Source organism: Conger conger, chromosome 2, assembly GCF_963514075.1.
Source record: "Conger conger chromosome 2, fConCon1.1, whole genome shotgun sequence".
NCBI classification, from domain to species: Eukaryota; Metazoa; Chordata; class Actinopteri; order Anguilliformes; family Congridae; genus Conger; species Conger conger.
The window spans coordinates 87439285-87451784 of record NC_083761.1 but is presented as its reverse complement, the minus strand read 5'-3'; the positions used below and the strand labels follow the sequence as shown (position 1 = coordinate 87451784).

The window sequence follows — 12500 nt, the reverse complement described above, 5'->3', positions numbered from 1 at the left end:
GTGAATGCGATTAAAATGCGGTAAAAAATAAATTGAGTTTTACACGGAGAGGACCAGCTGTGTCAGGGATTACGGCAGTAAGTGAGAGAACAAAGCCGTCCTTTTTTTTTTTTTCACTTCACAACCACTTGGTTTTTGTAATCCCGTTTGTCCCTTATCGCCGGCGAGGTGCACTGAAACACAACCTGGCTCTCGGTGTTTATCTGCCCCGCGTTATTAACCGTGTCTAGCGGTTATTTAGCCAATGCATCATTTGAATGCTGCATTACAATTCAAAAAGATAGATATGATAACGCTTGGAAAATTACCCTGCGACAGCCCTGTCATCTGTAACGTTGTTACAGAACAGCAGTCCCACAAAATCACATTTACTGCCCAAAGGAGACAGAGTAAACCACTGACTGACAGCCCCAATAATCCTTTCATTTCAGGTTTGACCTCATGCCCAAATAAATCACTGCTTCTTTTCTTACTCTATTTGAATTATGAAAACATTTGAGCTATTCTCAAGTTAAACCTGCAGACACTGCGGCCCTCCAGGACTGGAGTTAAACCTGCAGACACTGTGGCCCTCCAGGACTGGAGTTACATTACATTACATTACATTACATTAATGGCATTTGGCAGACGCTCTTATCCAGAGCGATGTACAACAAAGTGCATACCCATAACCAGGGATAAGTGCGCTGAAAGACCCTAGAGGGAAGTACAATTTCAACTGCTACCAGTACAACAAAGATAAGGACGAGGGCCAATTTTTTTTGGAACAAAGAAACAAACAAACAGAGCAAAAGTGACCAAAGTTAATTATCCAAACACGCAGAGTTAAACCTGCAGACGCTGCGGCCCTCCAGGACTGGAGTTAAACCTGCAGACACTGCGGCCCTCCAGGACTGGAGTTAAACCTGCAGACACTGCGGTCCTCCAGGACTGGAGTTAAACCTGCAGACACTATGGCCCTCCAGGACTGGAGTTAAACCTGCAGACACTGTGGCCCTCCAGGACTGGAGTTAAACCTGCAGACACTGCGGCCCTCCAGGACTGGAGTTAAACCTGCAGACACTGCGGCCCTCCAGGACTGGAGTTAAACCTGCAGACACTGCGGCCCTCCAGGACTGGTGTTAAACCTGCAGACACTGCAGCCCTCCAGGACTGGAGTTAAACCTGCAGACACTGCGGCCCTCCAGGACTGGAGTTAAACCGGCAGACACTGCGGCCCTCCAGGACTGGAGTTAAACCTGCAGACACTGCGGCCCTCCAGGACTGGAGTTACATTACATTACATTACATTAATGGCATTTGGCAGACGCTCTTATCCAGAGCGATGTACAACAAAGTGCATACCCATAACCAGGGATAAGTGCGCTGAAAGACCCTAGAGGGAAGTACAATTTCAACTGCTACCAGTACAACAAAGATAAGGACGAGGGCCAATTTTTTTTGGAACAAAGAAACAAACAAACAGAGCAAAAGTGACCAAAGTTAATTATCCAAACATGCAGAGTTAAACCTGCAGACACTGTGGCCCTCCAGGACTGGAGTTAAACCTGCAGACACTGCGGCCCTCCATGACTGGAGTTAAACCTGCAGACACTGCGGCCCTCCAGGACTGGAGTTAAACCTGCAGACACTGTGGCCCTCCAGGACTGGAGTTAAACCTGCAGACACTGCGGCCCTCCAGGACTGGAGTTAAACCTGCAGACGCTGCGGCCCTCCAGGACTGGAGTTAAACCTGCAGACACTGCGGCCCTCCAGGACTGGAGTTAAACCCGCAGACACTGCGGCCCTCCAGGACTGGAGTTAAACCTGCAGACACTGCGGCCCTCCAGGACTGGAGTTAAACCTGCAGACGCTGCGGCCCTCCAGGACTGGAGTTAAACCTGCAGACACTGCGGCCCTCCAGGACTGGAGTTAAACCTGCAGACACTGCGGCCCTCCAGGACTGGAGTTAAACCTGCAGACACTGCGGCCCTCCAGGACTGGAGTTAAACCTGCAGACGCTGCGGCCCTCCAGGACTGGAGTTGAACCTCTCACCTGAAGACTAGGTGGTTGACCTTGAACTGGGTCTCGATGACGCCCGTCGTACGGAGTCGGACCCTCAGTACGTCGGTCTCTGTGGGCGTGTAGTCGGGGGAGATGATCCGACTCATATTCTCAAAAAAACTGCAGAGAGAGGGAGGGGGAATCAGGGGGGGGAGAGACAAAGGAGAGAGGAGAAGTGGAAAAGAAGGAGCGGGGGAGAGAGAAAGAAAGAGGGAGAGGGAAGGAGGGACGAGGAAAGGATGGAGAGAGAAGGGAGGGAGGGAGGGAGAGATAAATCATGAAACGGACAGATTCTGACACATCCCTGTACTCTGCGAGTCTGTTGATAAAGGGCAGCAAAGGTTAACCAGAGAGAGACATTTTGTGTGTTCAGTGTTAGAGGACATTTTGTGTGAACAGTGTAGAGGCAGATTGTATTCTGCGCAGTGTGTGTGTGAGAGTGTGTGGGTGAGTGTGAGCGTGTGAGTGTGTGTGAGTGTGAGCGTGTGTGTGAGTGTGTGTGTGTGTGTGAGCGTGTGTGTGTGATTGTGAGAGTGTGTGTGTGAGTGTGCGTGATTGTGAGTCTGTGTGAGTGTGAGCGTGTGTGTGTGAGTGTGAGTGTGCGTGATTGTGAGTGTGTGTGAGTGTGTCTGTGTCTGTGTGTGTGTCTGTGTGTGTCTGTGTCTGTGTGTGTGTCTGTGGGCTAAGGTCAACACAGTGGGACTGAGAGGCTGTCAGAGTGAATTTCCAACTGTACCACAATGACACACACACACACACACACACACACAGACACACACACAGACACACACACACACAGACAGACACACACACACACACACACACACACACACACACACACACACACAGACACACACACAGACACACACACACACACACACAGACACACACACACACACACACAGACACAGACAGACACACACAGACACAGACACAGACACAGACACAGACACAGACACACACACACACTCACACACACACACACACACACACACAGACACAGACACAGACACAGACACACACACACATACTGTAAAACTTGTCAGAATAATTCCAAATGGCACAAGTCTGTCCCAGTATCGAGCTCCTATCACCAGTGACGCCCGACAGACACCCAGAGCCGTTATCTCCCCCTGCAGACGACAGCAGCGTCCGGGGAGACAAGACGAGGCAGGCCCGGGGGGCGGAAGGAGAGAAAAAGAGGAAGAGAAAGACAGAAAGAAGGGGAAGAAATGCAGAGAGATGGAGAGATGGATGGAAGTCTTTTCATCCAGCCGTTTGGCAGATGCCTTTATGAACATAAAGCCTCTTAAATAACAAGCACAGATGATTCTTCGGCATCACAAACTAAGATGGAGGTGGAGGGAGGTGATGGAGGTGATGGAGGAGCAGGTGATGGAGGAGCAGGGAGGTGATGGAGGAGCATGGAGGAGCAGGGAGGTGATGGAGGAGCATGGAGGAGCAGGGAGGTGATGGAGGAGCAGGGAGGTGTTGGAGGAGCATGGAGGAGCAGGGAGGTGATGGAGGAGCAGGGAGGTGATGGAGGAGCATGGTGTTCCAGAGCCCAGTGGTCTCCTCAAACAACGCTCAGGACTAGGGCCACACGATACGAAGAAAACGCACCCTAACGTTGTTCAACACTGACAATATAACTCGCAATAAATAAACAAATATTGAAGTGTGTCTTTCTGCTTCAGGTACATGGGGTCAGGGAACCGAGACTATGCCCACTGAATGAACTAATAAATGGATTATTTCCAACATGCATGTCTTGAGCAAACTGCACATGAACAGCCAATCAATTTAACAGAACATCAATTCATACAATTCATGGCAAACAGTCTGTTTATCGCACATGTTCATACTTCACGCTACTCAGACGCGCGTGACGTCCGAGCTCTGCTTAAATCACAAGCCCTCGAGCGCAGACAGCGCTCCCCCCCCTCCCCCCGTGAACGCACGAATACTAATTATTCAAATCAGTCCCCATTACTCATGAATATATAATATTATTTCAAATACTTCAGGATTAACTGAAAATCTTTGAATTCAATGGAAAAAAAGATGAGTAAAGCCATGATGGCAGTAGATGAGCTCAATTACATGAAGGAAATGGAATTGACCTCCATCTCCGATTGTAACCAGCTGGCAAATGGAAATATTTGAATAATAGAAGAATATTCATTAAAAAGGGGTATTTATGTCAGGGCTGACCCTTGGCCTCGCTCCAAGTCGAGTGCAAAACCAGTCGACAGTCCAGCAAGCGAAAGTACCAAACACAAAACCCAAAAACCCAGGGAGTCAAAAGTGGGGACGGAAAATGGGCAGCTTAAATAAACAGTAACAAGCACACAATGAGAAACTGGTGCAATGGAAGAGCAGAGAGGTTAAAGGGCTTCACCCACATCCTCAACACAAAGCAGCGTGCTGACACACACTCACACTCACTCACTCACTCACTCACTCACTCACTCACACACTCACACACTCACTCACACACTCACTCACTCACTCACTCACTCACTCACTCACTCACTCACTCACTCACTCACTCACTCACTCACTCACTCACTCACTCTCACACACACACACACACACTCACACACACACACACACACACACACACACACACACTCACACACACACAGTTCCCAGACATTATTATACTGCTGGCTAGGGGAACAATGTGAACATGAGGCTGATCCTATAGGATACGACCCCAGTGAGAAACACTGGTACCATCATCAGTGAGAGTACGCAGAGAGCGATTCTGGGTCAGAACCCCGACCGGGCCGGGGATCCTGTGTGTGTGGAGTACGCACGTTCTCTCCCACAAAACATTCAGACAACAGCAACTACCCATGATCCATCAGCCTTCCTGATCTCATTTAAAACTAATACATTTAAATTAAATGCAATTAGACTCGGCTCATTTAAAATAGCTGGCCAGGCCTACATCCAATCACATAATGAGTCATAATGAGTGATTCTTTACTGAACCTGACCTTTACCCCCAGCTGACCTTTACCCCCAGCTGATGACATCACTCTGACACCAGCAGTCCCGCTCGCTCGCCCTTCTCCCTCTCCCTGGGAGACTCCAGGAGAGAAAGGGCACCACATCGCTTTACATCAGAGACGCCGTCACACACACACGCTCACACACACACACTCACACACTCACACTCACACACACACACACACACACACACACACACACACACACACTCACACTCACACACACACTCACACACACACTCAAACACAGACACACACACTCACAGACACTCACACTCACACACACACACACTCTCACACACTCACACACTCACACACTCACACACTCACACACTCACACACTCACACACACTCACACACTCTCACACTCTCACACACTCACACACTCACACACTCACACACTCTGACACTCTCTCACACACACACACACACACACACTCTCACACACACTCACACACACACACACACACTCACACACTCACACACACTCACACACACACAAACACAAACACAGACTCTCACAGACACACACACACACACTCACACACACACACACACACACACACACACACACTGGTTGGTACTCACTACAGGGCGGAGTCGTTCAGCTCGTACACACACACACTCACACACACACACACTCACACACACACTCACACACACACACACACACACTCACACACTCACACACACACACTCACACACACGGTTGGTACTCACTACAGGGCGGAGTCGTTCAGCTCGTACTCGTACCCGCGCGCCGTGGCGGCCTGCACCCCCGCGTCGGCCCACAGGCAGCCCAGGGCGTGGCCAATGAAGGGGAAGAGCACCTGGTCCTCATCGAAACAGCGCCCGCACGACAACACGGAGTGAGCGTGCACCTGGGGACCAACACACTGCTATTACACACTAATACACTGTTATTACACATTAATAAACACAGACACACTGTTATTACACACTAATACACAGACACCCTGCTATTACACACTAATACACTATTACACATTAATATACACAGACACACTGTTATTACACACAAACACACAAACACACTTATTACACACTAATACACATAAACACAGTTATTACACACTAATACACACAGACACACTGTTATTACACACTAATACACACAGACACACTGTTATTACACACTAATACACACAGACACACTGTTATTACACACTAATACACACAGACACACGATTACACACTAATACACACAGACACACTGTTATTACACACTAATACAGGCAAACACACTTATTACACACTAATACACAGACACACTGTTATTACACATTAATACACACAATCACACTGTTATTACACACTAATACACACAGACACTGTTATTACACACTAATACACACAGACACACGGTTATTACACATTAATACACACAAACACACTGTTATTACACACTAATACACAAACACACAAACTCATGGTTATTACACATTAATACACAAACACACAAACTCATGGTTATTACACATTAATACACACAAACACACTGTTATTACACACTAATACACAAACACACAAACTCATGGTTATTACACATTAATACACAAACACACAAACTCATGGTTATTACACATTAATACACACAAACACACGAACACACTAATACACACAAACACACTTATTACACACGAATACACACAGACACTGTTATTACACACTAATACACACAGACACACTATTATTACACACTAATACACACAAACACACTTATTACACACTAATACACAGACACACTGTTATTACACACTAATACACACAAACACACTGTTATTACACACTAATACAGACAGACATACGGTTATTACATATTAAAACACACAAACACACTGTTATTACACACTAATACACACAAACACACTGTTATTACACACTAATACACACAGACACATGGTTATTACACATTAATACACACAAACACACACAAACATACACATTAATACACACAAACACACACAAACATACACAAACACTAATACACACAAACACACTTATTACACACTAATACACACAGACACGCTGTTATTACACACTAATACATACAGACAGTGTTACTACACACTGATACACACAAACACTGTTATTACACATTAATACACAGACACACATTATGTGTGTGCGTGCGCGTGTGTGTGTGCGTGTGTGTAATCCCCCCTGTGCTTGTATTGTGCTGCACAGACAAGAACATGAGCCGATATACCTCCCTAAGGCCTAAGGTGAAAACCGGAAAGTTCTTCATATCCAGACAAGAACCTTTGACCTTTGACCTCTGTCCCTGATTCCGCCCCGCCCCGCCCCCCCTCCCCTGCAGCACGTTTGGAAAGGACCAAAACCCAAACCCACAAAAAAGAAACATTGTAATTACCCCGAAACCCTCTGCTCCCTCCCTCGCCATTATCAGAGCTGTAATTATGTAATTACACTGTGCAATTACAGTATTTATCACGGTGAGTAATTACAGCCTCTGGCCCCCCAAATGGCAGCCCGTCCAGAGGCAGGAACAGCCGAGATTTAACCGCAGTTTACGGAGAACTGAAGAAAAGAAAGGCATAAAAAGGGATGATGAATAAACGGGAGAACCTGTCGCCACGTGAGCACTCTGCACTCTGTGCTCTGTTTCCCACTCTGCGCTCTGTGCTCTGTTTCCCACTCTGCGCTCTGTTTCCCACCCTGCGCTCTGCGCTGTTTCTCACCCTGCGCTCTGTTTCTCATCCTGTGCTCTGTTTCTCATCCTGTGCTCTGTTTCTCATCCTGCGCTCTGTTTCTCATCCTGTGCTCTGCGCTCTGTTTCCCACCCTGCCCTCTGTTTCCCACCCTGCGCTCTGCGCTCTGTTTCCCACCCTGTGCTCTGTTTCTCACCCTGCGGCTCTGTTTCTCACCCTGCGCTCTGCGCTCTGTTTCCCACCCTGCGCTCTGTTTCCCACCCTGCGCTCTGTTTCCCACCCTGCGCTCTCTTTCCCACCCTGCGCTCTGTTTCTCAGCCTGCGCTCTGTTTCCCACCCTGCGCTCTGCGCTCTGTTTCTCATCCTGCGCTTTCTCACCCTGCGCTCTGTTTCTCACCCTGCACCCTGCACTCTGTTTCCCACCCTGTGCTCTCTTTCCCACCCTGCGCTCTGCGCTGTGTTTCCCACCCTGCGCTGTTTCCCACCCTGCGCTCTGCGCTCTGTTTCTCACCCTGCGCTCTGTTTCTCACTCTGTGCTCTGTTTCCCACCCTGCGCTCTGTTTCCCGCCCTGCGCTCTGTTTCCCACCCTGTGCTCTGCGCTCTGTTTCTCACCCTGCGCTCTGTTTCTCACTCTGTGCTCTGCGCTCTGTTTCCCACCCTGTGCTCTGTTTCCCACCCTGCGCTCTGTTTCCCACCCTGCGCTCTGTTTCCCACCCTGCGCTCTGTTTCCCACCCTGCGCTCTGTTTCTCACCCTGCGCTCTGCGCTGTTTCTCACCCTGCGCTCTGTTTCTCACCCTGCACCCTGCACTCTGTTTCCCACCCTGTGCTCTCTTTCCCACCCTGCGCTCTGTTTCCCACCCTGCGCTCTGCGCTCTGTTTCTCACCCTGCGCTCTGTTTCTCACTCTGTGCTCTGTTTCCCACCCTGTGCTCTGTTTCCCACCCTGCGCTCTGTTTCCCGCCCTGCGCTCTGTTTCCCACCCTGTGCTCTGCGCTCTGTTTCTCACCCTGCGCTCTGTTTCTCACTCTGTGCTCTGCGCTCTGTTTCCCACCCTGTGCTCTGTTTCCCACCCTGCGCTGTTTCCCACCCTGCGTTCTGTTTCCCACCCTGCGCTCTGTTTCTCACCCTGCGCTCTGTTTCCCACCCTGCGCTCTGTTTCTCACCCTGCGCTCTGCGCTGTTTCTCACCCTGCGCTCTGTTTCTCATCCTGTGCTCTGTTTCTCATCCTGTGCTCTGTTTCTCATCCAGTGCTCTGCGGCTCTGTTTCTCGCCCTGCGCTCGGTTTCCCACCCTGCGCTCTGTTTCCCACCCTGCGCTCTGCGCTCTGTTTCTCACCCTGTGCTCTCTTTCCCACCCTGCGCTCTGCGCTGTTTCCCACCCTGTGCTCTGCGCTCTGTTTCCCACCCTGCGCTCTGTTTCCCACCCTGCGCTCTGCGCTCTGTTTCTCACCCTGTGCTCTCTTTCCCACCCTGCGCTCTGTGCTGTTTCCCACCCTGTGCTCTGCGCTCTGTTTCCCACCCTGCGCTCTGCGCTCTGTTTCCCACCCTGCGCTCTGTTTCCCACCCTGCGCTCTGCGCTCTGTTTCTCACCCTGCGCTCTGTTTCTCACCCTGCGCCCTGCACTCTGTTTCCCACCCTGCGCTCTGTTTCCCACCCTGCGCTCTGTTTCCCACCCTGCGCTCTGTTTCCCACCCTGCGCTCTGCGCTCTGTTTCTCACCCTGTGCTCTCTTTCCCACCCTGCGCTCTGTTTCCCACCCTGCGCTCTGTTTCCCACCCTGCACTCTGTTTCCCACCCTGCGCTCTGTTTCCCACCCTGCGCTCTGTTTCCCACCCTGCGCTCTGCGCTCTGTTTCTCACCCTGTGCTCTCTTTCCCACCCTGCGCTCTGCGCTCTGTTTCCCACCCTGCGCTCTGTTTCTCACCCTGCGCTCTGTTTCTCACCCTGTGCTCTGTTTCCCACCCTGCGCTCTGCGCTCTGTTTCTCATCCTGTGCTCTGTTTCTCATCCTGTGCTCTGTTTCTCATCCTGTGCTCTGTTTCTCATCCTGTGCTCTGCGGCTCTGTTTCTCGCCCTGCGCTCGGTTTCTCACCCTGCGGCTCGGTTTCTCACCCTGCGGCTCTGTTTCTCACTCTGTGCTCTGCGCTCTGTTTCCCGCCCTGCGCTCTGTTTCCCGCCCTGCGCTCTGTTTCCCACCCTGCGCTCTGCGCTCTGTTTCTCACCCTGCGCTCTGTTTCTCACTCTGTGCTCTGCGCTCTGTTTCCCGCCCTGCGCTCTGTTTCCGGCCCTGCGCTCTGTTTCCCGCCCTGCGCTCTGCTTCTCACCCTGCGCTCTGTTTCCCACCCTGCGCTCTGTTTCCCACCCTGCGCTCTGCGCTCTGTTTCTCACCCTGCGCTCTGTTTCTCACTCTGTGCTCTGCGCTCTGTTTCCCACCCTGCGCTCTGTTTCTCACTCTGTGCTCTGCGCTCTGCTTCTCGCCCTGTGCTCTGCGCTGTTTCCCACCCTGTGCTCTCTTTCCCACCCTGTGCTCTGCGCTCTGTTTCCTGCCCTGCGCTCTGTTTCCCGCCCTGCGCTCTGCTTCTCACCCTGCGCTCTGTTTCCCACCCTGCGCTCTGCGCTCTGTTTCTCACCCTGCGCTCTGTTTCTCACTCTGTGCTCTGCGCTCTGTTTCCCACCCTGCGCTCTGCGCTGTTTCCCACCCTGTGCTCTCGTTCCCACCCTGTGCTCTGCGCTCTGTTTCCCACCCTGTGCTCTGTTTCCCGCCCTGCGCTCTGTTTCTCACCCTGTGCTCTGTTTCTCACTCTGTGCTCTGCGCTCTGTTTCTCACCCTGCGCTCTGCGCTCTGCGCTCTGTTTCCCACCCTGTGCTCTCGTTCCCACCCTGTGCTCTGCGCTCTGTTTCCCACCCTGTGCTCTGTTTCCCGCCCTGCGCTCTGTTTCTCACCCTGTGCTCTGTTTCCCACCCTGTGCTCTGTTTCTCACCCTGCGCTCTGTTTCCCACCCTGCGCTCTGTTTCCCACCCTGCGCTCTGTTTCCCACCCTGCGCTCTGTTTCTCACCCTGCGCTCTGTTTCCCACCCTGCGCTCTGTTTCTCACCCTGCGCTCTGTTTCCCACCCTGCGCTCTGTTTCCCACCCTGCGCTCTGCGCTGTGTTTCCCACCCTGCGCTGTGTTTCCCACCCGGCGCTCTGTTTCCCACCCTGTGCTCTGTTTCTCACCCTGCGCTGTGTTTCCCACCCTGCGCTCTGTTTCTCACCCTGCGCTCTGTTTCTCACCCTGCGCTGTGTTTCCCACCCTGCGCTGTGTTTCTTACCCTGCGCTCTGTTTCTCACCCTGCGCTGTGTTTCCCACCCTGCGCTCTGTTTCTCACCCTGCGCTCTGTTTCTCACCCTGCGCTGTGTTTCCCACCCTGTGCTCTGTTTCTCACCCTGCGCTCTGTTTCCCACCCTGCGCTGTGTTTCCCACCCTGCGCTCTGTTTCCCACCCTGCGCTGTGTTTCCCACCCTGCGCTCTGTTTCCCACCCTGCGCTGTGTTTCTCACCCTGCGCTCTGTTTCCCACCCTGCGCTGTGTTTCCCACCCTGCGCTCTGCGCTGTGTTTCCCACCCTGCGCTGTGTTTCCCACCCTGCGCTGTGTTTCCCACCCTGCGCTCTGTTTCTCACCCTGCGCTCTGTTTCTCACCCTGCGCTCTGTTTCCCATGTGCGTGGCGCAGGGACGCCATAGCAACAGCGCTGAACGGAAACAGTAACGATAGGACGATATCGCCACGCGTGCATTACAAACGGAAAAACGAAACGCAACAGCTTTAATCACAGGTGCACTGCAGCATGAGGGCATGGACTCACAGCTAGCCTGTTAGCCAGTTAGCCTACACATCCCAAACCAGGAAGCCCCCAATAAGCTCGAGACCAAGGCGGCCATATTGAAGGTAAAGATTCAAACGGCGTTTTGTTTGGAATCCAAAAATTTGTGATCCATTTTTGTACATTTTCAACAGTCTGTACTGAGCTCCATGTCTGTACTGAGCTCCGTACCTCCGTGTCAGTACCGCCCACCGCCACCCCCTCCTCCCAGATAAATTACCCTAACCTCCCGCCCCCACCCCCACCCCCACCTCCACCCCCTCCTCCCACACGCCCTTGGCGCATTAGGGAGATTTTCCCCTGTAAAGAACAAGCACCTTCACTGTAGCTTCGTTTCTGACAGTGTGAGCTAATCAGCTCCATGAGCTTACCGCCCTGCTGACGCCTCTGGGACCAGGAATGCCCAAACCTGCTCCATTCTGAGGGGCTTATCCAGACCGCTGCACACATGATTAAAATAGCCTCAATAACCACACACACACACACACACACACACACACATACATACACACATACATACACACATACATACACACATACATACACATACACACACACACACACACACATACACACACACACACACTCACACACATACACACACACAGACACACATACACACATACACACACACACACACACACACACTTACATACATGCATGCATACAGACACACACACAGGCACACACACAAACACACATACATACATACAAACAAACAGAAACACACAAACACACACACATACACACATACACAAAGACACACAGACACACAGACACACAGACACACAGACACACAGACACACACGCACAGACGCACAGACGCACAGACGCACACATACACACAAAGACACATACACACACACACACACATTTACACACATGCA

At 51.3% G+C, this 12500-nt stretch overlaps 1 protein-coding gene across 4 annotated transcripts in view; it reads right to left on the bottom strand.

Annotated features, from left to right (window-relative positions):
- The window catches only part of gnav1 (guanine nucleotide binding protein (G protein) alpha v1), a 33682-nt gene that overhangs the window by 11150 nt on the left and 10032 nt on the right, over positions 1-12500 (bottom strand). For 3 of the 4 annotated variants that reach the window (XM_061229360.1, XM_061229379.1, XM_061229370.1), the window contains 2 exons: positions 5782-5942; positions 2036-2164 (listed from right to left, as the gene is read on the bottom strand). In XM_061229360.1, the coding sequence (XP_061085344.1) occupies positions 2036-2164; positions 5782-5942 (290 nt within the window). The remainder of the gene's footprint in view (positions 1-2035; positions 2165-5781; positions 5943-12500) is intronic. The other variant, XM_061229388.1, reaches the window with a different exon arrangement.